This window comes from Trichosurus vulpecula, chromosome 1 (genome assembly GCF_011100635.1).
Source record: "Trichosurus vulpecula isolate mTriVul1 chromosome 1, mTriVul1.pri, whole genome shotgun sequence".
In the NCBI taxonomy this organism is placed as follows: Eukaryota; Metazoa; Chordata; class Mammalia; order Diprotodontia; family Phalangeridae; genus Trichosurus; species Trichosurus vulpecula.
In genome coordinates, this window is record NC_050573.1 from 530,683,638 (window position 1) to 530,711,595 (window position 27,958).

Below are 27,958 nucleotides of genomic sequence, written 5' to 3' on the forward strand. Positions count from 1 at the left end.
TAAAAGAGAAGAGGACGGTGGAAGAGCAGAAGGAGGAGGAATGGAGGAGGAGTAAAGGAGGAGCGGGAGGATAAAGAGGAGGCGGCTGCGGAGCTGCGGGTCCTGCTGCCGCCAGCAGAGGGCAGAGGGAGCCCGCGTCCCGGAGGCAGAAGTTCGGGAGCCAGATTTGCCTCCTCAGTCCCCAGGCCGGGCCTCGGGGGAGGTCAGGGTGAGGGGGTCCCAAACCGGCTTCTGAGAAGGAAGTCACGTGGGGCCGGGCTCACATGACCGGCCGCGAGATGGACCGGGCGCTTCCCGCTGAGGCGGCGGCTGCTGCGGCTGCGGACCTCGCGACTGCAGGTAGGAGGGTCGGGGGCGCACCGGGGCCAGGCCCGGCGGGGACTCCCCGGGGGCTGCGTCCTCGTCGGCTCCGGGGCGCCTGGGTTCCCCTAGCCCTGCTGGTGCGGCCGGGGAGCCCCGTTGCCCGCCCGCCCGCCTTTCCCGCCCCTGAGCAGCCCCCTCCCTGCACGCTTGCCCCCCCCTTCCTCCTCCCCGCGCCCCCCCCCGAACTTGGAGGGACTTTTGTTCCAGCCGCTTTAACTTTGAACAGTGTTCTGATCTGTAGAATGGGGATCCTAATAGCACCGACCTCCGCGGGGTGGTTCTGAGGCTCAGATGAGATACTGTCGAAAGCGCTTTGCAAACCTGAAAGTCCCCAAAAATTAGAGGAGGAGGAAGAAAATAATGTAAGGCTTCTGCCCACCTGACCCGGCCCCAGAACTGGAAGGCGGGGGGGAGCGCCGGAGGCTCGTGCTCTAGCTGGACCAGGAGGCCGGAAACCTAGGGCTCTCCCAGCCTGGGTCCTGCCGCTGCCTGCCTGCCGGGGATACCTGTTTGAGCCCTGGGCAGAGGCTTCCACGATTTTTTTGGAACCACGATTTCCTGATCTGTAAATCAAGGGAAGCATTTAAATATGAAAAAGTCTGTCGGTATGTTGGGGAGGTATAGGGGAGAACACATCTCCGGTGTTTTAATAAATGCTTTATCTAATTCAGTCTGTAAAGTGAGGGCTGTCAAGTGGACTCAATAAGATTCCGTTCAATTCCATTTTCTATTTAAGTGCCTAGTGTGTATGCAAGGATCTTAAATGGTCTCCAAGGTCCCTTTCTGCTTAAACTGGTTTTGATTTATTTAAACTATTTTTATTTATTTGAACTAGGATGGTTGTCATTAAAGTGGAAAGGAGACAGGTGGAAGAACTATTATCGAAGAGGAAGAAAGACTCGAACTTGGCAAATGAGTCCTTTGGTTTATAATTTGGCAAATTTGATTTTTACAATAACAGCTAGCATTTCTATAGTATTTTAATGTTTGCAAAGCTGTAATATATTATCTCATTTGATGCTCCAATATGTTATCTCATTTGATCCTCTGTGAGGTAGGTACAGTTACTACCTCAGTTTCTTAAATGGTCAAGTCAACAAGCATTTTCAAGCACCCACTGTGTTCCTGATACTGTGCCAAGTGCAAAAAAATCCCAAAACAGCCAATCGCTAGCCTCAAGCAGTTCATGAACTAGTCAGGGAGACAATGTAGAAATAATATGTGCAAGATAAATTGGAGATGATTTCAGAAGGAAGATACCAAGATGAAGGAGATCTGGAAAAGGCTTTTTGTAAAAGGTGGTATTTGGGCTGGGATTTGAAGAAAGCCAGGGAGCCAAGGTGTCGAATGAGAGTGTTCCACCCATAGAAGATAGCCGGGGAAAATGCCTGCAACTGCGAGGTGGAGTGTCCTGTGCAAGGAACAAGTTAGGAGGCTGGTTCGTAGAGGATGTGGAAGGAAGCAAAGTATAAGAAAATTGGAAAGATAGGAAGGGATCAAGTTCTGTACTGCTTTGAAAGTCAAACAGAGGATTTTATATTTTATCTTGGAGGTAATAGGGAGCCACTGGAGTTTATTGAATGGGACAGGGAGGGGTGGCATGACCAAACCTGTGCTTTGGGAAGATTACTTTGACCTCTGAGTAGAGGATGGCCTGGAATAGACAGGAAGGCTACTGCAGTAATACAGGCATGAGATGATGAGGGTCTGCATCAGGGTAGGAGTAGTCAGAGAAAAAATTAGGCAAATATTAGAGATGTCATAAAGGTCAATTTTTTGCTTAGAATCCACACAACTGCCAAGTGTCTGAGGTAGAATTTGAGTTCAGGTTTTCCTGACTTCAAGTCCTGTACTTGGCACCTTTCAATCATATCACCTTACCTGCCACTATTCTTCTCCCAATCAACTTCTTTAGCTGGGCACCGAGTAGGCACTTAATAAATGTTTATTGACCAACAGACTTGGCTTCCTTTAGTTACAACACTCACCAGTTCCAGGGATTCTAGAGGTGCCCTAGCTTCTGACTCTCCATCTCATTCTTCTGAACAGACCTCAACCACCACGCTTCTAGGAAGGTCCAGCCTTCTAATACTAGTACTCCAACCGCAATTATAGAAAAACGCTATTTTGTTGGAGGTGGTAGAGGCCCAGGAACTCTTTGGAAAGAGTGTTGGACTAGAAATCAGGAGGCCTAGTTTCTAACTTTAAGCTTTAGCAAGTCATATATATCCTTTCTGAGCCTTGGCAAAATGGGGTAATAATACTTGTTCTGCCTAAGGGTTGTTAATTCAATTCCAGGAGTATTCCAAGTATGACATACAGAAGACACTGTGCTAGGTGGTAGGGATATGAAAGTAGTCAAGGCAGATCCTGATTTCTTGTAGCTTGCATTCTAATTAAAGGGGGGGTAGGAGCAGGGAAAGGACTGGTACACAGATAAATAATGCATAAGAAAATTAAAAGTTCAGAGAAATGGTTTAGACTCAATGTTGTGAGAAATCTGAGGAGAAAGGAAGTATTTTCCCCTGAGGGGAAGGAGGAATCAAGGAAAGCTTCTTGATCTGAGAAATTTTCACTTGGATTTTTTGAGGGAGGGAGTGACTTCAACTGATAGATAAAGTGGGGTGGGAGGAGGAAGAATGTGAGCAAAGGCCTGGTGACTGGAGAAGGAAGGGCAATAGCTGGGACTCTGAGTAGTCCAGGTTGACTGGAATGGGGAATTCATGAAGCAGAGTGTTAGGAAATAAATGGGGACGAGATTGAGAAATTTTACTGTCAGAATTAAGAGTTAATGCTTTATTCAGCAGACAGTGGAGAGCTACTAAAGGTTTTAAGTAGAGGGGTACATTAGAAAGATCATTTGGACAGCTACTTGGAGGATGGATTAGGGTAAGGATAGGCTGGAGGCAGGAAGACCAATTAGGCTTTTATAGTAGTTTAGCAAGAAGAGATCTATTGGCCTGAACTAGGATGGTTATAATGGGAGTAGAAAGGAAGTGATGGGAGGAAGAATTATTATTGAAGACAGAGAAAGGATAGAAAAGAGGAAGAAAGATTATGGGCAGCTAGGTGGTACAATAGAGCTCTGGGCCTGGAGCAAGGAAGATCAGAGTTCAAAATCCAGCCTCAGACACTTGCTAGCTGTGTGACCCTGGGCAAGTCACTTAACCCCTATTTGCCTCAGTTCCTCATCTGTGAAGTGGAAACATACTGGAGAAGAAAATGGCAAACCCTCCAGAATCTTTGCCAGGAAAACTCCATGGACAAAGTCCATGGGGTCACATAGAGTCGAACACAACTGAACAAGAAGAAAAAATGGATAGAATTTGACAAATGATTGGATGTATGGGATGAGGCAAGAGGAAGAGTTGCAAAAAACTCTAAGGTGATGAGCTCACTAATACAGTATGCCCATTAACTGAAATGGAGCATTTGCAGGCTCGATTAAATTCCATTTGAGTCATATAAATGCTAAGTGCTGGTGATATCTAGCAAACAATTGAAAATATGGGGCTAGAGCTCTGGAGAGAGATTATAAGTAGAAATTTAGATATTTTAGCTATGGACATAGAGATCTGATCACTGAAGCTGAGAGATTGGATGAGATTTCCAAGAAATAGTGAAGAAGAAGAAGAGCGTACAACTTTGGGGGCCACCTGCATTTAAGGGTCAGAATGACATGAGGAGCTGCCGAAGGAGAGGGCGGGGGGAGTGTCAGAGAGGGGAAGAGAACCAGAGAGTTCAGTGTCCCTCAGGCCAAAGAAGGGGAAAATATCTAGAAGGAGGAGGTAGTTGACAGTCTTAGATGCTGCAGGGAGATCAAAGGATCTGAGAGATCTGTATGCAGTTTTCAGTAGAGTGGTGAGGACAGGATCCAGGGGAGAGAGGGGTGTGTGTGTGTGTCTGTGTCTGTGTGTGTCTGTGTCTGTGTCTGTGTGTGTCTGTGTGTGTGTGTCTGTTGAGAAGTGGAAGCACCAAAGTAGACTGTTCTTCCTAGGACTGGGTAGAAGTGGGGAGGGAGGAGAGTTAGCTTGAGGGAATAACAGGGTCAAGGAAGATGTCCAGACCTCAGTATGTTTGTAGGCTGTGGGAAAGGATCCAGCACAGGGGGAGATTCATGAAGAAAATGGTAGCAGTAATGTATGTGAAAACACTCTGCAAATTGGGAAGCATTGTAGAATTTCAGATGTCATTATCGTATCACTATCTCTGGCAAGTCACTTATCCTGTCTGCCAGTGTTTCCTCATCTATAAAAAATGGTTAACAATACTTGCCCTGTATACCTCATTGGGCAATTTTGATAATGTACAGGAGTTTCACAAAGTGAAGGCTGTTATGTAATATGCTATAAAGTGATATTATATGTCCTTCGTTGCTTGGAGGTCCATAAAAAGAGGGTGCCTCCAAGGTACCAGGTTGCTCCTAGGTTGGTGGCCTCAAAGTAACCTCTTTGTATATTTCTGTTTGGAAGCCCAGTATTTGTTTATTACACTGACTCCGACTCTTATCAAACCTTTTGTTAATGTTGATGTTCAGGCTATTAAAAGTAAGAAGTCTTGCCCATTTATTCCCGCTTTATGGAACCTTTGTTCTATGACTAGACTACATTTTTCTATCAGATCTTGGCCTTTGGTTAATTGCCTCCCTCTTTCCCCCTCACTTTCATCTGTGAAATATATACCTTACTCTGACTGGCTAGTTATGTTATTGAGAGCTCTGTGTTTATCAGGTCAAGCTCACAAGAATCTGTATGTTTCAAGGCTACAGACTACCTTTACCTATGGCTAACTATGGGTAATATATTGTTACATCAGTGCAAATTTATCACTAACTGGAAGACAGCTCAAATTGTCCTGGTAGTGTGGTGTAGTGGGTAGTATACCAGACTTGGATTCAGGAAGACCTGGGTTCACATCCCACTACTACCTGTGTGAGCTCAGGCAAATTTGCTTAACCTCTCTGGGCCTCAATTTTCTCATCTGTAACAAAGATTTGGACTAGATGGTCTCCAGAACCCCTTCTATAGTCCCATGTTGATCAGTAGCATTGTCTTTGTATGTCATGTATAAAACTGGCCAAATGGCATCCTAGAATGTGATTTGTGGGGTGTCTAAAATTCCACCCCCACATTCTTATTCTGTTGATTTTTTTGTACTTTTATGTGGCCCCTAATTCCCATAATCCTTGCTGTCATGATTCTTTCACAACTAGACTTTTACAAAGAATAACTACATTTAGAATCTCTGCTTCTTCACTACCCACTCCTGTCTTAGCCTTTTGGAATCCAACTTCTGTCTATGCTGCCCTACCAAAATCACTTTCTCCAGTGTTATTAATGACCTTTTTATTGTTAAATCCAGTGGTCTTTTTGTATTTCCTTAGTCTTTCTGTGGCATCTGTGTATCACCAGGAGGTAACAATTCTGTTGTACTTTGCCATGTTGTGATTGAATCCAGAGTATTGCATTCAGTTAAGAATAATGATGTAATAATAAATAATGATGTATCCATATAAGAGGGATTCGTGTGTAGGAGGATCATTTGAAGGCATTGGAGATATGTAACCTGGAGAAGAGAAGACTTAGCTGGCATGTTCATTCAGCTAACATTTCTTAAGTGCCGATTATGAGCCAGGCACTATGTTAGATGCTGGGGCTACAGAGTCAGAAATGAAACAGTCCTTTTCATCAGGGAATTTACATTACACTGCAGGGAAAAGCACAAACCCAGATCAGTAGATATGGAACACATACAAAATAAATACAAGAAATGTTTTTGGCGGGGATGGGACAAGCAGCTGAAGGGATTGAGTCAAGTCAGTAAGATTTTATTAAGTGCCTTCTATGTGGCAGGCACTGTGGTAAGTGCTGGGTCAGGGAAGGTCTCATGTAAAAGATGAGCTAAGCCTTGAAGGAAATTAGAGATTCTAAGAGGCAGAAGTAAGAAAGACATGAGGGGATAGCCTGTGCAAAAATTCATACATAGGTGGAAGATGTCTAAATATTTATCTGTCCTAGCATGTTTCTCTCTCTCCTCTCTCCCCCCCACCTCTCTCTCTCTCTCTTATCTCTCTCTCTCTCTCTCCCTCTCTCTCCCCCCTTTCTCTCCCTCTCTCCCTCTCCCTCCCCCCCTTTCTCTCCCTCCCCCCTTTCTCTCCCTCCCCCCTTTTCTCTCCCCCCCTTTCCCTCCCTCTCTCTGTCTCTCTCCCCCTCCCTCTCTCCCTCTCTCTCATTTTCATGCCTTTGCTCATACTGTCTTTCTCTTCTCCATTTTTATCAGTCAAAGTCCCTCCCTACCCCCAAGATCCAGCTCAAAATTGAAATGAGCAGGAAGCTTTCCTTGATCCCGCATCTACCTGTAGCTGTATCTAGATATATTGATATAGTTAGGTGCCTGTGTAATTTCACCAAACCAATTTACCTCTCTAGGCTTCAGTTTCTTTGTCTGTAAAATGAGGGGGCTGGTCGTCAAGGTACCTTCAATGTCTAAATTCTATGACACAGTTCATACCTCTACCAGGAGTTCATTAATGTACCTGTATTCTCACACCTTTCCAACATTTGTCATTTTACTTTTTTTTTTTGTCAACTTTACCAATCTAACAGATGTGAGGTGGAACTTATATGAAAGGCTTTAGGGTAAGGGGACCAAATCATGCTTGTGGGCAACTGGGAAAGAATTAAAGAATAAATCCTTGGGCTGCCTCTCAGAGGAGACAGTAAGGTACAAGTAGAGGGGTTATCCTTGACAAGATGAAGGGCCACCTTCTTAGGGGAATAAAGGAGAGCATGAGTGAAGACCTATAGTGATTTTGAATTTTGGAGTAAGGAAATGAAGCACCTAATGGACAAATTATTTAATTTTTCAGTTAAGTAGGAAGTGATATCACAGAAGGAGGGACTTTGGGAAGAGAGTCAATTAGGGAAGAATGAAAGGATTACATAGAGCAGCAAGGGCTCAGTAGCAATTAGATAACATGAATTTTTGATGTCCCTAGCTGGCACAGTGGTGTGACATTTCTGGAAGCATTTAGTAGCCTGGGAATAGTAGAGAAGATAAATGTTAGGAGTAATCCAGGGTTGCAGATTGGCAAGGTGAATAGTGGTAGGACAAAGGGACAAAGGATTTGAAAGTGGAGGACAGTATAGAGTTGAATTCATCTACTCTGTAGTCAGAACTATAGAGAGAAGATAGTGAAGCTAAAGCAGGGTAATTGAGTAGAGTAGAGATAGTTGGAGTGGTCCTGGAGAACATACAGATTGAGGGAGAGTAAAGCAGAGAGAGATGGAAGAATAAAAGTTTATGTTCAGAAGGAGGAGCTTTGGAATTAGTTAGAAGTTGTAGAGATGGCCTGGTTATGGATGATGGAGAGATCCTGCGTATGATCATCCTTGTGGGTGGCTGAAGCCGATTAAAGCTCTCTATCATGGGAATTAATGGAAATTGGTGAAGTCAGAAGCCATAGTGTTTAAGGGAACATTAATATGTATGTTGAAGCCCCCAAATGAGAGAGAATGGATAAGGGTCAAGAAAAAGAGTGTACTAGAAGATGGAAAAGAGCGGAAGATCAAGAGATCTAAGATGATGAGAATGTGGGTGGAGGTGGCTGGGGAAAGGATTTTTGCATCAGCAAATGGAGATTCTGAATTACTAGAATAAGGGGAACAGGAAGTGGGTGTTTTACAGTCATGGGATGGAGGAAGAACTATTTAAGGGTTGGAGACCTGACCCAGGATCCTGTGATGACTAAGTGTGACATAGAGGTTGTGGAATCACTTTTTATGACTTATCACTGTGAACACTGGGAATGGAGCATATGCGGAGGTGGCATAACTTTTATCTGGATGTCTGGGTCAGTAAAAATACCTGGTGATGCAATTCCCCTAGCTAGACTGCTCTCACTTGACAATGGAATCCAGTGGCCCCATGGAATCCTTAGGTTTCAAGGATATATGCATGACTAGGAGATAACCTGGTTGTGAAGCAGGTGTTTCTAGTCTTCTAGTTCCTGAGACTCCAGAAGTGTAGGCTCTCTGGATCCCTGACGAATGAGAGTCCCATCCACTTGATAGCACAGGCCTTCTAGTGCTTCTCCCTCTTCTGAAATCCCATGGTATTTATCTTTTATCAGATGTTTGGCATTTCTTGCAATTCACTTTTACTGCATTGTTCACTTTTTAATGTGTCTCTAAAACATGTTCCTTGAGGGAAGGGCTTTCATTCTGGATCGAGGAGGGAGAGATACAAAAGAGAATAATAGTCTTATGTAACAAACAGGTATTTGTTAGGTGTTTCCTTATTTATACATATGGTGAATATTAATCAGAGCATTTCATTCCTAGACCTTGCAGTCTTAGGATGATGGGGAGTTTAATGAATAGTGTCTTCAAGGTAATTTTATCTGAACATCTTTTGGATAGTTTAGGTTTTGAGACTCTAAAACTGAGTAATTCAGAATGAGAGCTGCAAAAAAGACATTGTATAATAGCTGCTCTTCCTGCTTAATACTTCTTTAGTTCTGAGGATGTAGAATTTCAGTTCTGTGGGATTGATGGGACATACATATCACACATTTTCACTGTAATTTGTCACACAAAGGACCACGTTTTGGAGTCAAAAGACCTGAATTTGAATCCTGCCTCAGCTACTTACTGCCCATGTGACCCAACCTAGAGGATCTCCAAGATTCTTTCCTGTTCCAAATCTATGATCCTGTTTTATGTATTTTAATATAAACCTCATGTTTCATATAATCTTATGAACCTGAATCTGCCTCTTAAAAATATCTCGGGGCAGCTAGGTGGCACAATGAGTAGAGTACCGGCCGTGGAGTCAGGAGGACCCGAGCTCAAATCCAGCCTCAGACCCTTGACCCACTAGCTGTGTGACCTTGGGCAAGTCACTTAACCCCAATTGCCCTGCCTTCCCCCCCGCCAAAAAAAAATCTCTTGTTTTTGCTTCACCTTCATTTCTGAATATATTTTCTTCCTCCCCTCCCCATCTTTTGTAACAAAATATCAAAAAATATCAAAGCAACACTAACTAGCATGTCAACAATGTAACAATATATATAAGTGGAACCTGACTTTTTAAACAGAGGAGAATAAAATATTGTTTCCCTTCTTATCAAGGAGTACAGGTAGTATAAAATGCTTCACTTGGAAGTTTAACAACTGTAGATATTTGAATAGTATTTTAGTTGACATTCTTGGTCCTGACACTGTTCCTTTTCAAGTCTTTGGCATAGCATTTGTCATTTGCAAGGCAAAATCTCTCAATTAGGAAAAAGAGGAACTGAGGCACTGTTACGTAGAAAAAATTTTGCCATTATGTGTGGTCAAACAGAAAAGTGATCTATTGAGGGAAGGGGAATTCTGGTGAAGGTTTTTTTTTTCTTCTTAAGAAAAATGTAGTACAAAAGGAGATGCATCCATAAATTAGGTCTACTGGGAAGTAGAGGAGAAGTTGGATAGCTGTTTTTCCCTTAAACCGATGATTTAGCAGAAGCTCAGATGTAGAATACTCCTTCAGTCCTGGTTTTTCCTCTATCTAAGTGAAGATTCAAACTCAGAGGGATTGAAAGTGGTAAAAGGTAAGCTGGCTGTAAGGGTGATGTTGAGAATGCGATCCTATTTTTCATAGACTCATTATATTGTAGGTGGAAGGGACCTTAGAAATCATCTGCCAACCCCTTAAGTTTCCACATCATAAGAAAGTTAGGAAACCGAAGGTGTGGAGTAAGTTGGTCAGTCACACAGCAGGTAGTGGCTGAGACGGGATTAGAAGTCAGTCCTATCTCTGAGTCTGGCATTCATTCCCCTCCGCCATTCTGCTCGCCTTTTAAACAATTTCATCAAGGGAGAATGGAGATTGCCCAGCACAGAATTAGTGTTGTAGCCGTGTCATGTATGGTTATTTTTCAGGATCAGTAGAAAATATTAATAAACATGTGGACAATGATTTGATTTTTTTGAGTTTTCTTTCTACTGGATGCTTAAACTGAGTGGCAGAAATAACTGTTTGGGGTAGGCTCAGCAGGAGTAGCTGGAAAATGAATTCCCATAATGTGGGGTTCAGTAGACACTGACGTTGTACTTTGTACTAAAGTCTGTGTTTAAACACTGACAGCATCATAGGACAAAAATCTATTTTATTGTCTCAGTTTTAAGTAAAGTAATTATTAAATATTTATTAAGCATTTCCACCCATGTGAGTGGTACTATATATAAGTATGGCTTTCTAGGAATTAGTATGCTGAGATAGGTGTTAAATATTGAATATCTGAATAATTAGAGTGAAGTAATTCTGGATTAGAGAAGAGTCTGAATTATAGCATTTTAAAATGCATTTATGTTACTTAAAAACATACTCTCAATTGGATCAGGCTAGTGGAAGTCTTACTTTGAAATTCTTACCTATTTGTTCAACAAGCATTTGCTTATTGCTTATGATATGAAATATACTATACTAGGTGCTAGGAGAGATAGAAAGATAAAGAGGACCAATTTCAGACTTCTAGGATTTTATCATAAAACTGAACAATATGCTTGTTAGAAATCAAGATACCAGTTTAATCTTTGTAATTTCATTGGCTGTATATAGGTTGTTGTAATTTTAGGTGTGCCTGACTCTTCTTGACCCCATTTGGGGTTTTCTTGGCAAAAATACGAGAGCGGTTTGCCATTTCCCTCTCTAGCTCATTTTACAGATGAAGAAACTGAGGCAAACAGGGTTAAGTGACTGGCCCAGGGTTACATAGGTAGTAAATGTCTGAGGCCAGATTGAATTCAGAAGATGAATCTTCCAGATTCCAGGCCCAGCACTCTATCCACTGCACCACCCAGCTGCCCTAGCTGCTATATGTAAGTAGGCATTTCTAAAGTTAAAATAATTTGTTCTTTTTTATAAATATTCTCCTCCAAATCTTGTTTATATGACTAAATTGTTGATAGCTATTTTTTCCAAGGTAGTGTAAAGATATGCTTCAACTCCCTATCTTTTCAAATGATTTCAAATTCTAAATTATAGTTATGGTTATGCCTTAAGTGTTATGTAGTAGATGTGTTCTTTGGGCTTTTTTCCCCACGATTTTGCTGAAACTGCTCTTTCCAAGATCACATAATTTTACGGGGAGAACATTCATCCTAGTCTGGAATAAATATAAGCTTGTTGTGGAAGAACTTTTATTGGTATTTGGTAGCAAAGGAAGGTATTAAATTTGTTTCAGGTTTTATTGAGAACCTAAATAAGGGAATATACATGACTCATGAATTACGTGGATTGTTAATTTTTCCTTGGATTGTAAAATTGGTAGTTTTTGGTCAATGTTTCTTACACAGTTTTAAAATTTATTCCTTAGCAATCCAAGAAAGTTTGAGGGTGCACAGTGAAAAGCACTCTTACCTCCCTATTTCCTTCTGTGCTAAATCTTTAGTAGAGCTTATAGCTTATGAAAAGTACTAGCTGGCAAATGTGCAAATGCCATCCGTTTGTTAACAGTTAGCTTAGATTTAGGATTACGTGCAAGGCATTTTAGGCAGTTCCCTTTTTGATTGTTGCCTCAGCTCTCATCTTATACATATCTCTGGTCTTATGACTCCTTTGACTCTTGGTTTATTGCCTGCCAGATCGAGTTCCTCCAGTTAAGCATTCAGGGCTCTTCACAATCTGGAATCACCTTACCTTTCCTACTTTATTTCTCCTCTACCTGTACTATAAGTCAAACTGGGCCACTTGACAACTCACATAGATCCTATGATTTGCCTTCATGCTGTTCTATGTACCTGGAGTTCCCTTCCCTACCTGTTGAAGTCAAACTTATCCTTTAAAGGCCAGCTCAGATAGCACTTCCTCTAGTAAGCATTCCTTGAGATGATGCATTTTTAAATGAAAATTTTTTTCCAGTTTTTTCTTTGCCTCCTATCTGTCCTCTCCACCCTCCTCCCATTGAAAATGGAGTGGAGCCATCCAGAAAAAGAATTATGGAGTCTGAATGCAGATCAAAGCATACTATTTGTTCTTTTTCTCTTTTGTTTTGTTTCTTCTTTCTTGTGGTTCATTCTATTAGTTATAATTCTTCTTTGCAACATGACTAATGTGAAAATATGTTTCATATGAATGTATATGTAGAGCCTACATCAGATTGCAAGCCTTCTTGGGGTGGGGGATGAAAGGGAAGGGGAGAAAATTTAAAACTCAAAAGTTTGTGGAACTGAATGTTATAAACAAAAAATGAATAAATTTTTAAAAAAATTTTAAAAGAAAATGGGGTGGAGCCAGGAGGAGACTGTAGGGAAAGTAAATGTTTATCAATAATTTTAAAAAGCCTTCTTTGACCCTCCTTCCCAGCCCTCCCAGTAAATGATGATCCTCTTATCCCCTTCTCACATTGCACTTTGTTGCTCCTTTTATACAAAATAACATGTGAGTATGTTTGTATTGTATCTCCAGTAGCCTAAACTCCTTGGGGCATAGGATGTTGTATTTCTTCAGCCCTTGATATGTTCTTCATTTGGTAGGTGCTTAATAAATATTTGTTGAATTTAATTGGTTTGATTTAAACAATTCAGTTTAACTAGGGTATTACCATCTCTCGGACTTTAGCTGTAGGAACTAATTTTCCTATCTTAATTCAAGTGCTTATTGTAGAATATTTACTAAGCTTTGAACTCCTCTCCATTGATGGGCTGGGCTAGGGAGAAACTGGAGTGAGCTGCTTGTTCTTTCTCCCTTCCATCTTGGGTAGGATTAATGGACATTATTGAGGGTCATGCAGACTTGGAGTGCATGTCATTTGGTGAAGTAGTTGTCATCAGAGATTAATTACATGTCTAAATTGAGCTTCAGTTTAGCACACCTGATTCTCTGTTCTGCTCATGGCTGTCTCTTCTTTTCTTCTGAAGATGTATGTGATTGTTTTTGTGAGTTTTTCCTTTCACAGCCCCTTGTCTTAAAATGGGGATAATGATACTTGCCCAAGGTTGCTGTGAGAATACAGTGAGATAAAGGATATCAAATGCTTTGGGAACTATCAAATGCTATACAAATAAGCCTTGTTAAATTCCCCAATTTATGATACTAGATGATTTTTAAAGACATTTTAGTTACTTTATTCGCATAATTCCAAATTGTTTTTTAAATTTAAAAAATTTTTTATTAATTTATTTTTAGTTTTCAGCATTCCCTTCCGTAAGATTTTGAGTTCTAAATTTTTACTCCCTCCCTTCCCCTCCCCCTCTCCCTCCCCAAGACGGCATGCAATCTGATATAGGCTCTACATATACACTCATATTAAACATATTTTCACATTAGACACGATGATTTTTGCTGAAAATTTTCCTTTCAGACTGGTAGCTGGCTGGAAGACAGATTTTTCTATCCATTGAGTTGAGTGTAATGTCTCCTTGTCTTGCCAACTCTCAAAACATTTAGAGAAATAAATCACTTCTAAAACTCTATGAACTAGAAGACTGGATTGTAACAAGGTTCCCTTTCAGCTAATTAATAACAAATTGATTCAGAGACTATCCCAGCAGCATGATCCTAGAATGTTTTGGCTATGCACAGAGACTAGTGAAAATTTCATTTTTCTTTGGGGATGGGGAAACAATTTAGTTGAGTGATCTCAATGTCTGGTTGTAGTGAAAGTTAATCAGATTGTGAACAATGCAAAATGACACAGTAAGTGAAATGTGTGTTAATAATGAAAACTTTTTAGGTGTTCAGTCTTCTGATTTATGAGATTGTGTTGGAGAGGGCTGTCTTAGTATTTCTTTTAGAATTGCCCCAATCTCTGCCTTTCACAGGTTATTTCTGTTTAGCTTTCACTGCCATTAGACTCATCTACTCATTCACTTCATATGTTTTGGAAACATTCGAACTTCCAGTTTTTGAGAGCACAGAAAAATTTAATCATTTTGAATTGAATTGAGAACCAAAGTAGAGGTAGGAGAAAGGAATAGGTTACATTGTGAGACAGAGAAGAAAGTAACTTTTTTAAATGTAACTTTTGAATCCTAACTTGGAGGCACTTATTCTATAGATTTCCTAAAGTTATAAAAATAATCTCCATTCTAAATATGTGAAAAAGTCCTTTCAGCTCTCCTGATGTAAACATTTCTTAAATGAGGGGGCAGAGGAATAAACGGGACTTTAGCAGTCCCTTTCAGAAATGTCTAATTTTAGAGTTAGAGAGATGTAACAACCTGATAACTTTTCTGGCTAGGTTACTTTAACTTTGATCTGAGTCACCAGGAAATCATCTGATAGATGACTGTTTTCGGTACCCTCTTTAAATTTTGTGATGCCTTCGGCAAACCAAAGATTCTCTTTTTCCTGTGGTTACCCTGGTGTCTGCTGTGGAAAGTATTAGGATTGTGTTTAACATCTGGCTGTCTGGAGAAAAAAAATTTTAGGAAAGACACTTTCTAAGTTTAATCTCCAATATTAACATTTCCTCTGTCATTTCAGTCTGGACAGTCAACAAAACAATAAATCAGCTCTGATTGGTAGTGTTTGCTGATTTCTGAGGTTTAATTGCTCACATTGAAAATTTAACAATTAATTGAGAGCCTTAGCCACACCCCTTATTAGAAGCATTGTAAAGCTTGAGAATGACTAGATTTTTATGAGTGGACCTCCATCAGCACGAGATTTACAAAGATCATATGGAAAACATATGCTGAAAAGACCTATAAAATCATGTTCTTGATTAGGAAAGTATGAAAAAGCTTCATTAGAACCCAATCTTACTTCAGTTAGAGAAATAAGCTCTGACCTGCAAGTTTCTTGTTATTTTACTTGAATTGGAAGTTTAATACAATATGTTTTATGGAGACATGGTGTTTCTGAGTATTCTTCATGAATTGAGAGAGAGAGAGGGTGTGTATGGTATGTGGTATACTGGGGAAGAGGGCTTAGAGTAAGGAGAGCTTTCTTTTTATTCTTAAGTAAGACCCCATAAGATACTTAGAAGAGAACTGGACCTGGAGACACTTACTACCTGTGTGGACTGCAATCAGTGAATCAATAAACACTGAGTGCTTTAATATGTCCCATGAATTATGCTATGGTCTGGGTACACAAAGAAAAAGTAAAAATAGTCATAGGATCATAGATTTAGAGCTGGAAGGGACCTTAAGTGCTACAAAATCCAATTCCCTCATTTTACAGATGAAAAAATTAAAACACAGAGATTTAAGTGACTTGCCCAGGGGTCACACTGCTACTGAGTATCTGGGGCAGAATTGGAACTCTGGTCTTCCTGACTTTAAGCCCAGCACTCTATCCAATGTTGCTCTGTTACCTCATCTATAAAAGCATACATTTTCCCCGGCCAAATTGTGGCTTTTAGCCATCATGGATTGGTCTCAAATCATTCAATGTGATCCCCCTTTAGGGGCAAGAACATTGTGTAGATAGTTTACTCCAGGCTAGATATAAGCCAGGAGATTTTAAACTAAAATGATCCTTTACTTCCCCATGGTCCTGGAATGTCATTGGTGTGGAAATCTGCCTTTCCTGGCAGGGGATGTTGCCACCTTCTCTGCCACTTAAAGTCTTAGAGAGTTGTGTGAGCATTTAGAAGTTCTGTGACTTGCCCAGAGTCATTCAACCCCTATGTGTCAGATGTTGTATTTGGAGCCAGATGTTCCTGGCTGTGAGAACAGCTTTTTAACCACCACTGTCTCGCTGCCCTTCCCCTGCATATTGTTTCTCCAGCAAGGAAAATTGAGGAGGGAGGGTGGTAGTGGTAGCACTGATCCACATAGTATGGATTTGATAAATGTGTTGAAAGGATAGTGGGAGTAGGACTATATCCATGAATGATACTGCTTCTTATTTAAAATATTTTGTTTATGTGGGGGAAAATCCATACCTATAGGAAATATGAAAGTTTAAGCATAAATGCACATTTAGGATTGCCCCTTGGTCATTTAGGCATTTAATTCTCTTCTGAGGCCGTGGCTTCTGATAGTGATGAGGAAGTCTAAATTTCTGTTTCCTGAGCACAGTTTGTTGTTGCGAAAGGAATATATTTCCCTTCTCTTATAGGAATTGTGCGTTTGTTGAGGGCATCTAAGGGATACACACACACACGCACACGCACACGCACGCACACAGGCACACCTCTTGGTCAATGAATCTAAGCGGTATAGCAGTACAGGTCTTTTACATATAGCTAGAAGTGTATTCTAGGATTGATTTAATATTCATGTCAAGTAATTGAGGGTAGTGTACATGTATTACATCTCTTCCACTTTATTTTTGTTTGTGAAAGTGAGGTCTAGATTTTCTTTTTTCCTGAATATTTTTCCTTAATGGTTGAGTAAGTGGAAGCCAGTTTATTGCATTTTGGGAAAGCTACTGAATTCCTTGACTGTTACTGTTGCCTATGATTTTGACCCATCTCACATTGTCCTGTATACATTTGCCATACATTTTGTTGAGCTTTGGAATGTAGCTCTGGAATTTTCCCTGAACTGAATTTCATTGGGTGAGGCATGCTGTAGTTTGGAGGCATTTGGAAATACCTCCCTTCGACAGTTGTCTGAATCCAGCAGTACTTCTACAGAGTAAAACGTGTTGTGAGTCTTTAGCCAAATGCAAAGGTTTTCTTCCAATAACAAAACAGGCTGCTGAATAACTCTGAATGTGTTACTTTATAGCGTTCATGTCAGTTCTTGGCCAGCATGTTTCTCAGCATGGACCTGCAGCTGTACTGAAGTAATCTTGGGAGATAGAGCCAAAACTAAGTAAACCTTTCCATAGCTGCACCATCTGTGCAGAAGTCCCGTTGGCCTTTGTCTTCCACTTATATCTGAATTTGTAAAAGATCTTTGCCTGAAGTATAGAAGGCAATCTTAAAGATGTTTATTTTGTATTTTATATCCAATTTAATAGAGATATGCACCTTTCAGGTGAAGGAGTACCTCAAAATGTTAGTCCGTTATTGAGTATTAGTGATGTAAACCACTGTTTTCAAACCCAAATAGAAATGGGGACCATTAAATTGTCTAGAGGAGTCCCTGCATGAGCACGTTGAGCACATATTAACGTTGCGTTCCGTTGTATTCATTTAATTTGTTAAATAGTTCTCGATTATATTTTCATCTGATTCAGGCAGCACTTTGAGGTCTTTGACACCTCTCTTATAGACCACTACATACATGTATGTTAGGCAGCTGTAGACACACTAAAGTGAAGCTAAAATCTAGGTATGCGCCAAGGGTTTCAAAGGTTTTCTTTCTTTAGCAAGGGACACGCATGCAACTTACAGAAAGATCTGATTTACACATGCAATTTAATTAAGCATTCATTAATTATCTGTTATGTGCAAGTTATTCTGCTAAGTGCTAAGGGGAAAAGATTTTTTTTTAAAATGCCTTGGTCTCTGCTCTCAAAGAGTTTACAATCTACCAGGGATCATGTGTTTTGTATTCAAATAAGTATAATACAAGGTAGATTGTTCTAGAGATAAAGAGAGGATAGGCAAAGTGCTCTAGTCCAGTGATGTCAAATTGAAAGAGAAACTGGTAGGCCATTGAACCACATGTAAGGATCCCCAAAAGACGCATATTGACTTAGAAAACTACATATTAATATTGTTCTGTCTGTTGTATTTTTATTTATTTTGTCGAACATTTCCCAATTTTATTTTAATCTGGGTCAGCAGCACAGAGGAGTGTTGCCCTGCTAGCTACATGTGTTTGACACTTGTGCTCCAAGCAGCAGTGAGGATGGGGAGATGCTTTTTATCTGTGTGGTCAGAGAAGGTCATGGAGGAGGTGATAGCTGAGTTGGGCCTTGAAGAATTGCAGTAGGTAGAAATGAGGAGGAAGTATGTTCCAGGTGGGGGGCTTGCCTATAATGGGAGGGAAGTGCAGGGGTGAGGTCAAGGCACTGCTAGTAGTCCAATTTGCATTGTAGAGTGTTAGAAGTTGAAGTTGGGCAATGTGAAATGCTGTGGAAAATGCAGATTGATGAAGGGAGACTAAAATGCCGGACCAAGGAGTCTGTGTTTTATATTGGGGGCAGTAGAGAACCATTGGAGGTTTTTGAGTGGGTAAATGAGAGATGTAGTCAATGCATTAGGAAAATTCTGGCAACTGTATGAAGGATAGAATGGGAATCATAGACAGCTACTTTTCCTCTTCTGTCACTGGAGCCTCAGCTATCTCTGTTGCTACTGTAGCCACAAACTGCCATACTGGAGTCCCCTGTACCCCACTACTGGAAGTGCTGCCCTGTTCTCTACCACAAAATGACTTAGAGAGGCTGAATGTCACGCTGTCATCAGGTCTCAGTCACTATGCCTAGAGCCAGGAAGGTAAGAATCTCACTCAGGGAACTAAAGCTGCCCTGACAAGGCCTCAGATACCAGACTGAATGCCAAAAGGACTAGCACCACAGACACACCAGGCCTGGCAGAGCTGAGTGAGTGTCCCATATATGGAATATCTTCTGGATTTTTTTTATAGACCCCTTGGTATGTTGGGATGAAACTTAGTGCTACATTCCATCACTCAGCAACTGGTCTTCATTTGACTCCCTCCATCTATATCATCTGGTCCAGATCCTTGTGGCTTTTATTTGCTGGTCTTCAGGTTCCTTCTCCTACTTAAAATTTTTATTTTTTGTGAACTTGTATTATGGTTCTTCTGTTGCAATCCTCTTAACCATCTTAAGGGTAATAGCTTTGGTATAATAGAGAAAAATGCTCCCAGAACAGAACATAGTAACCACAAATATATAATATACAAAAGAGAAAAGGGTATCATTTCTAAGCATATCCAACTATATACAAAGGGTGATATACTACTGCCAAAGTAATTTGGAACTCAGAATGCATTGTACCATAGAAGCAATATTACAAGTGGTGGTTAGGTTCCTCAACTAGCCATAAAACGTATAATGTAGTTAGAACTGTAATACTAAAAGCATTAGAGGACCTAACCGCCACTCATAACACCCTTCTGGATCCCAAGTTAGGAACACATGTTTGCTTGCTTTGGTAAATGAACAAATATCCTCCTTGGCTCCCATACAGGGGATCCAATGAGAAACTAGGAGCTGCTTGAGGAGGAAGGGTTCGATAAGAGCTATGGGCAGTCAGTCCAGTTGAACATAAGTGGAGACCACATGGGGCAGGTGGTAGGTAGACAGTGCCAGACCTGGGTTCAGGAAGACTCATCTTCCTGAGTTCAAATCTGGCCTCAGACACTAGCTTCTATTATGTATTAAGTGTATACTAAATTTAATGCATTGACAAAGCTGCCCTGTTTGTGTTCCTTTCTGAATTTCCTCCCATTTTCTACATTTTAAAAAATGTTTTATTGATGCTCATATGGTTTATTTTTTTTGTATCACAATCATTACCCAAGTTCCCTTTCCTCTTTCCTTTCTCTCTCCTCTAATTAGAACCTTGCCATTGTAACAAATAAGTATAGCCAAGCAAAACAAATCCACATACTGTCAGTGTCTGAAAACGTATGTCTCATTTTGCACCTTAGTCCATTAGCTCTCTGTAAGAGGCAGGAAACATATTTTGCAGTCATCATCTGAAGTTATAGGGTTGTAGGATTATAAATCTAGAGCTGGGAGGGATTTTAGGTCATCTGGACCAACCCTTTTATTTTACAGATCAATCAGTAAATAGTTACAAGTGCTTTCTGTGTGCCAGGCACTGTGCTAAGTGCCCGTGAGGCAACTGAGAAATGAGGAGGTCAAGTTACCTGTTGAAGGTCACACAGGTAAGAAGTGGGATTTGATTATAGATAAGCTATAGACTCTAAAAGGGCATTGTTGCTTGTCATTCTCCTGTCCTGTGCAGAAACAAACCAGTAGATTTAATGTCTACTTGTGGTACCAGTGTCTTAACCTGTCCCCTTCTTTCCACTTTTACCACAACCCCTCTAGTTCAGACTTTGTTCACGTCTCACCTGGATGATTGCACTACTTCCTTACTGGTCTTTTTGCTTTTAATCTCTCCTGTCTCCAATCCATCCTCTGCACAACTGCTGAAATAAGCATCCTAAGGTATAGATCTGACTGTTACTACATTGCTCAGAAATCTTCAGTGGCTTCCTCTTGTCCCTAGGATGAAATATAAACTTAGTCTGATATTTAAAGTCCACCACAATTTTGTTTATATCCACACTAATAGCATTATTTTATACTTCTCCCCTCAATTAACTCTGGCTTAGCTGGGTTATCCATCTGCTGCTTCTCTTCATTTGTGTGAGTCATTCACCCATACCTGGGATATCTACTTCCTCCTAAACTTAGGTGTTATCTCCATGTTGCCTTCTCAGATCTCCCCAAATTTTTAGTATTTCTCCCTCCTTGTTTTCTTTTTATTATATATATTTTTTCTGTGTACCATGTGGTACCCCAGTAGAATTTAAGTTCCTGTAGGGTAGGCCTTGTTTTGTTTTTGCATTTGTCTTTGCATGCCTTATCATAATACCTTTCACATAGTAGGCATTTAGTAAAGATTTGTTGAATTGGATTATAACCCTGCCCTTGAGCTACTTTAGCCTTCCAGTCTCCATCTTCAGGAGCTCTTGTGGTCTCCATGTTGTTGTTGTTGAGTTGTGTCTCTTTGTGACCCCATTTGGAGTTTTCTTGGCAAAGATACTGGAAGTGATTTGCCGGTTTTTTCCTCCAACTCATTTTACATATGAGGAAGCAGACTAGGTTAAGTGACTTGCCCAGGGTCACAAAGCTAGTGTCTGAGGCCAGATTTGAACTCAGGAAGATGAGTCTTCCTGAACCCAGGTCTGGCACTGTCTACCTACCACCTGCCCCATGTGGTCTCCACTTATGTTCTACTGGATTTACTGCCCATAGCTCTTATCGAACCCTTCCTCCTCAAGCAGCTCCTAGTTTCTCATTGGATCCCCTGTATGGGAGCCAAGGAGGATATTTGTTCATTTACCAAAGCAAGCAAACGTGTGTTCCTAACTTGGGATCCAGAAAGGTGTTATGAGTGGCAGTTAGGTCCTCTAATGCTTTTAGTATTACAGTTCTAACTACATTATATGTTTCATGGCTAGTTAAGGAACCTAACTACCACTTGTAATGTTGCTTCTATGGTACAATGCATTCTGAGTTCCAAATTATTTACAAATTACTTTGGCATCACCCTTTGTATATAGTTGGATATGCTTAGAAATGATACTCTTTTCTCTTTTGTATATTATATATCTGTGGTTACTATGTGCTGTTCTAGGAGCATTTTTCTCTATTATACCAAAACTATTACCCTTAAGATGGTTAAGAGGATTGCAATTTTGATGGCACATTATTAAAAAATATAAGCATAACATAGCACAGAATGTCATTATAAGAGAAGTATAAACAACTATTATGGGACTTCAGGTGAATGAGAGGTTTTCTAGCCAAGGAGATCAAAGAAACTGTGGAAGAGATGGAAATTGTATTGGGGCCTTGAAAAATAGGGTTTGAAGAGAGAGCTTTTCAGGTAAAAGTGTAAACAAAGGTGAAATGGGAAAGTACAGGATACGCTTGGGGTTCAGTACAATTTGGTTAACTCAAAGGGTAGCTGATAGTCAGTGGAGTAATGCAGGAAAGAGATGTGTAGTCCAAATTGTAGAGGACTTTGAATGCCATCTGACCGTTAGCAAATGGAGCATTGTAGTGCTTTTGTGCTCCAGAAACTCCGAATTGTTTTTCTTCTGTCTATGCATTTCCTTCTATGTCACATAGTAGTGTTGAGTTCATTACTACATGGTAGTGATGAGTTAACTACTACAAAAAGGGTTTGCTGTAGAATTTTAAATGAGATCTTCCCTCTAGTTTAGTATGTATGCCTCCTGACACAGAGATGATGGACCGTGTAGAAGGAGATGATCATTTTTGGACATGGCCAATATAGGAATTTATTTTATTTGATTATACATATCTGTTAGAAGGTTTTTTTCTCCTTGCAGCGGAGGGTAACATGGAAGAGAGAAAAAGATAAAATGTTTGATGATTGAAAAAAAATAAAATTTAAGAAAAAAATAGCTAAAACAGAAACACTATATCAATAGTTTGATGTATAAATAATACTTTTTATGACTTTTTATGAGATTTCAGTGTCTACCAAACAGTAATCCTCTTTTTTAAAAAATGTTTTATTAAAAATCTAACAATGCACATCAGTGCAAGTAACTAAACTTGATTATTTACCATTGACACTTAAATAATTACTTTTGACATGTAAAGTATCCTAACTTTTCATTCCCTACTTCTATGGACTTGTAGGGTTCCTTATCTAAGGGGTAGGCAGAGTATGGTCTGCCGTAGCCAGCAGCCCATTTCCAACTAAGAGTGGTTTTTAAATTCGTAAATGGTTTACCCACTCCCGTGATTTATCTATTCACTCTCATTCATTTTTACAGACCCTTAATTCTTTAAGATGTTTGAAACCAAATAGTTAAACAAAATATCCTTAATTGAAAACGGTTCCTTTTTAGATTCTTTCTGTCCATTTCTCATGTGATCAGAGTTCAGTCCTGTTGCTAGCATGTGATTAGTTGAACATTCTTGAGTATAGATTTTATCTTGACAGTGATAAATCTTTTAAAATTGTACTCAAGTGCATTCGCCCAATGATTGCTAACCTTTTGTTTGACAAACTGACATCACTGCGCATATCCCCAAATTTAAAATATAGTCTCATTTCTGGTATGTGTTTATGACTATTTTGTGATACTCCTTGTTCCTGTCTGCCGGCTGAATTTTAGTCTTAAACTGGGGTGTTTCCCCTGCCATTTAGTACATTTTGGGCTCGACTGATGATAAATGCACCTTTTGTAGCTACATTTGATATTAGGCTGAAATCTTTGATTATTTCAGATCTTGTCGTTGTGTTCTATCAGTATAGAAACCTAAACTTTGAGGTTCACAGTGTACTCCTTCATCTGTCATTTGGGGGTAGCTCTTCATTTCAAAATCTCATTACTGAAATCTTCTTATACAGTCAACCTATTGCTATAAATATGATAAACACTATATTAGAGAAGAGAAAGTTTCCAGTCTTCATTTTAGTTTTATATGTTTCCTATTGTTGCTGGATAATATCTTAAAGTTTAGGGAGAACACTTTACTTTGAGAGAGACCTCAGTATTTTACAAATACCTGGGCCAACTTGAAATTATTTAGTTACTTTTTTAAAAAATATTTTATTGATGTCTTTTTTTTAACATCAGAAAAGCAGTAAAGCAAAACCAGGGGATAAAGCAACTAGAGACAAGAATATTACAGGGAACTTGATTTGGAGTCAGAAGACCTAGGTTCAGTGCTGCCTCAGGTACTTATTAACTGTGTGACAATATCTCTGTGCCTTAATTTCCTCATTTGTAAAATGAGGGGGTTGGACCAGATAGTCCCTAAAGTCTCTTTCAGCTCCAAATCTATGATCCTATGACCTGGGTCTGATTGGTTATTGGTTATACTACATTCTATTTAAATGTTTCTTAAATTACATAAATGCAAATTAATTTCTTATCTGAACAAATCCAAAGGGATTTATTTTTGTTCAGCTTTTAAAGAATAACATAGTCATAGTTTTATTTACTTATGTGAAAGTTTGGGCCAGACTTAGACTTTTTTCTTGGCAGTTATTACCTCTTGTTTATAATTAAGAAGAAAAATTTTCATTTTAGTGCTTTCTCAGCAAGAAGCTTTATCATAATTTCCTTGCTTTCTTGCAAGGGTTTAGACAGGAATTGAATCCATTTGAATAATTGCCTACCACTGCGTGGGTAAATAGGGTAGCTTGTTTTTCTGAAGAAAGTTGAGGTTTTAAGGGTTATTTCTTTGAGTACTGTGACCAGGAATTGTAGCCCTAAGTAGACTTGTGGGCCACTGATGTGGGATAATGACAGTTTCAAATATATCTTCTTGAAATGAACTCCGAAGAAGCTGCTGACTTGTGAATTTCAGACAAGTTTCCTGCCGACTCTGGGGGACCCAACTTGGAGGTTTCCTTTTCATTGCTTTCAGCAATGAAACTTGGACAGCAAGGAGATCAAATCAGTCAGTACTTAAAGAAATTAATTCAAATTATTCACTGGAAGGTCAGATACTAAAGTTGAAGCTTAAATATTTCGACTACACAGTGAGAAGACAGGACTCATTGGAAAAGACCCTGATGTTGGAAAAGATTGAAGGCAAAAGGAAAAGGGAATGGCAGAGCATGAGATGGATAGATGGTGTCATAGAAACAACAAGCATGAACTTGAGTGGACTTCAAGAGATAGTGAAAATAGAAGGGCCTGAAGTGTGGTGGTCCATGGGGTCACGAAGAGTCAGACACGATTGAACAACAGCAAAGAACTAGCCTTTTTTTCAAGTGCATTCTTGACGTTGACCTGTCAAGTTTAAATCTTAGTTTTGTATCATTTCCCTATATATGTGGCTAAGGTGCATAAGTAGATTCTTCACAATGTTTGTTGAAAAGTAAATAGACTCCGATTCCTTTGTTGTTAGCAAATTGTGTCATCTTGCATAAGCTATTATAGCTCTGTTGAGCCACAGTTTCTCAGAATGTGATGCAATTGATGTCTAAGATTTCTTCTAACTCTCAGCTTCTATGATTCTAACCCAGAATCCCCTAGGGGCATGTAATTCTTTTGGAATCAGAAGACCTCTGCTTTCAGCTAAAAGCCTACATCAGTGACTCCATCAAATCTTAAGAGACTAACACTTCTTGCAGGGCAGCTAGATGGTGCAGTGGATAGAGTACAGTACCTGGAGTCAAGAAGACCTATCTTCCTGAGTTCAAATTTGGTCTTACTGACTGTGTTACACTATTTGCCTCAGTTTACTCATCTCTAAAATGAGCTGGAGAAGAAAATGGCAAACACTCCAGTATCCAGTTCCAAGACAACCCTAGATGGAATCCTGAACAGTTGGACACAACTGAAAAACAGCTGAACAAGAATGCTTCTTCACTACTGCCCTTTTCCTTCATACTAGCCTGTATTGGCTTTTATTTTCATTCATAGTCATCACCTCTAACTGTGGCAGGAAAGAGACAGGTGCAGCCAGAAAGTTTTAGAGGTTGGAAGAGAGGTCTCACTGCCTTACAAAGGCAATTGCAGAATTATCTGAATAATAACAGAAATCACATTGTTTCTGATTTTTAGTTCTTTTAAGCCTGACATACTAAGGAAAATTATTTGTTTTGTATCTGTTTGGCTCATCGCGTGAAATGTCCTTCAAATAGCAAATATTTGCAGTAGTTACATCTATTTAAAAGAATCTATCATAGTTTGGAGCCATTGGTAGGTAAAGCTGCCAGTTTCCCCACATTCTAGGCATATGTCCCAAATTTTAACTTGCCAGAAAGTATGAAAGAATCGAAGAGTCCTGAAGGATAGTACCTGGTTGGTTCTTCTCATTAATCCTCATTAATCAGTATTTATTGATGAATGGTAACCTGTTACATACTTTCAAGGAGCTAGAAATACCTCAAAGAGGGACATTCTAAGAAACAAAATGAATAAATATGAATTATTCTTTTTTTAAATAATGTGTTTTTCCCGCAACCTATTTTAAAGGAGTGGCAACCAGCATCATTGGAGGGCTGAGTGACAGCTGGCAAGGAAAATTTCTAAGTACAAGAACATAATTTTCTTTTTGAAGCCACATTGAGGAAAAGAAGAGGATCTTTTTTTCAATGATTTGGACAAAGGAACTAGATGATGTGCTTTAAAAAATTACAGTTGAAGCTAAGAGATATTGCTCACATTGAATGACAAAGATCAGGATTCAGAAAGAGATTAGCAAGTTAGAACATTAGGCCCAAATCAGAGAAGGAATAGCATCACTGCTCTTGGTGAGTGAATGACATAAAAAAGGCAAAGCTGTTTATCTCATTTTGCTGTTTTTAATCAATTCAAGTCACCCAGATCAGATTAACTCCACACTGAGGGACTGAGAACTGACAGTTGTGAGTGCTGAGTCACTGTCAACCATCTTGGAAAGATCATGGATTTTGCAGGAAGTGTAGGATTGGAAAAGGGCGAACTAACCAATTTAAAAGGAAAGGGAATGGAATCTGCAAATTAAAGTGAGCTTGATTTTTGATTCCTGATAAAATTCTAGAACATGTTAATTAAAAAGATGGTAAATAACTGTCCAAAGAAAGGATATGTTGTAAAGAGCCAACATAGTTTCAAGAAGAGACCATTCTGAATTAAATTCAGTTCCTTTTTTGACAAGGTTGCTATACTTAGCAGATTAGGGAAATGCTGTAGATGCAATTAATCTTTGTTATCCTTGTGGAAAATATAGAGTGATGTGGGCTAAACAACACTCCACGTAGGTCGATTCAAAACTTGTTGAACGGCTAGGCCTAAAGAGTAGTCATAAATGGTCTGGTATCAGCTTGGAAGCATCTCCAGTAGTGTGTCCTAGAGATCTTTAACTGACTTTGTGATGTTTAACTTTTTTTCAGTGACTTGGGTAAAAGAAATAGGTGTGCTTAAAAAATTTTCAGTTTACATTTAAGCTAAGAGGAATGTTAATATGGGATAACAAGAATCCGGATTCGAAATGATCTCAGCAGATTAGAACATCAGGCCTAATTTAGTAGGATGGAATATAATGGGGATAAATTTAAAGCCTTGCAGTTGGGTTGAAAAAAATTAATTTCACAAGCGTAAGATGGAGCAGGTATAGCTAGATAGCAGTTATGAATACTATCTTGGGCTTCGGGGGACTGAAAACTCAGTATGATCTCCCAATGTATAGAAGTTTTAAAAAGCTAATAAAATCCCAGGGTTTATTAAGAAACATAATTTTCAGCACTAGTAACGTGATAGCTTTGTTGTACTTTGCCTTGTTCAGACCACATCTGCAGTATTGCACCAAGTTCTGGGGCCTCCTTAAAAAAATATTCTGAACTAAGCAAGCACCAAATAAAATGGCCATTTTCATATACATAGAAGAACAGAGAAAGAGGATTGATTGTACATGTAGCTGTGAAGGCTTCTTGTGTACAACTTGCTTTTGTTGTGTTACATGCTGTAAATCAGGGCTGTCCAAAATGAGCCTGATTGTGGCCTGCAGTGTGATTTATGTGGCCCTCCTACAAGCATAGAAATTTACATAAATGCTTTAGTAAATGAAGCCAAGCTACCACAGAGCTCTCACTAAAATGGCAAATCAAAATACATTGTCTATTGTTTCAATAAAAATATAAGGTTGGACAGCCCTGCCGTAAATGATAAGTATGAATTATTATATGTCATTAATATATAATAAATTCCAAAATGTAATTTTCAAAGCTGTCCTACTTGTCTGTGAGTCTTTCTGCCCTTTTGTTTTGGTCTGTGCATTTAAAAAATGCTTCAGTGCCCCTCTTTATCCCCTTTTTTAGGGCAGTCCAATCCCTATCCTCTTTCCCCCCTCCCACCTTCCTTAATTGGAGAAGAAAAGAAAAACAAAACCCTTATAACACATTACTGTAGTCAAGCAAAACAAATCCCCACATTTGCTGTGAACAAAAATGTTTGACATTCTCCATATAGTGAGTCCATTACTTCCTTTTCAAGAGATGAGTTAACTCATCATTAGTCAC

The 27,958-nt window shown here is 39.6% G+C and overlaps 1 protein-coding gene across 1 annotated transcript in view; it reads left to right on the forward strand.

Moving 5' to 3' along the window:
- Window positions 1-232: 232 nt before the first annotated feature.
- SNX8 (sorting nexin 8) overlaps window positions 233-27,958 on the forward strand; it is a 55,169-nt gene continuing 27,443 nt past the window's right edge. The window contains exon 1 of the mRNA XM_036741308.1: window positions 233-339. Coding sequence (XP_036597203.1) covers window positions 264-339 — 76 coding nt within the window. The 5' untranslated portion in view covers window positions 233-263. The remainder of the gene's footprint in view (window positions 340-27,958) is intronic.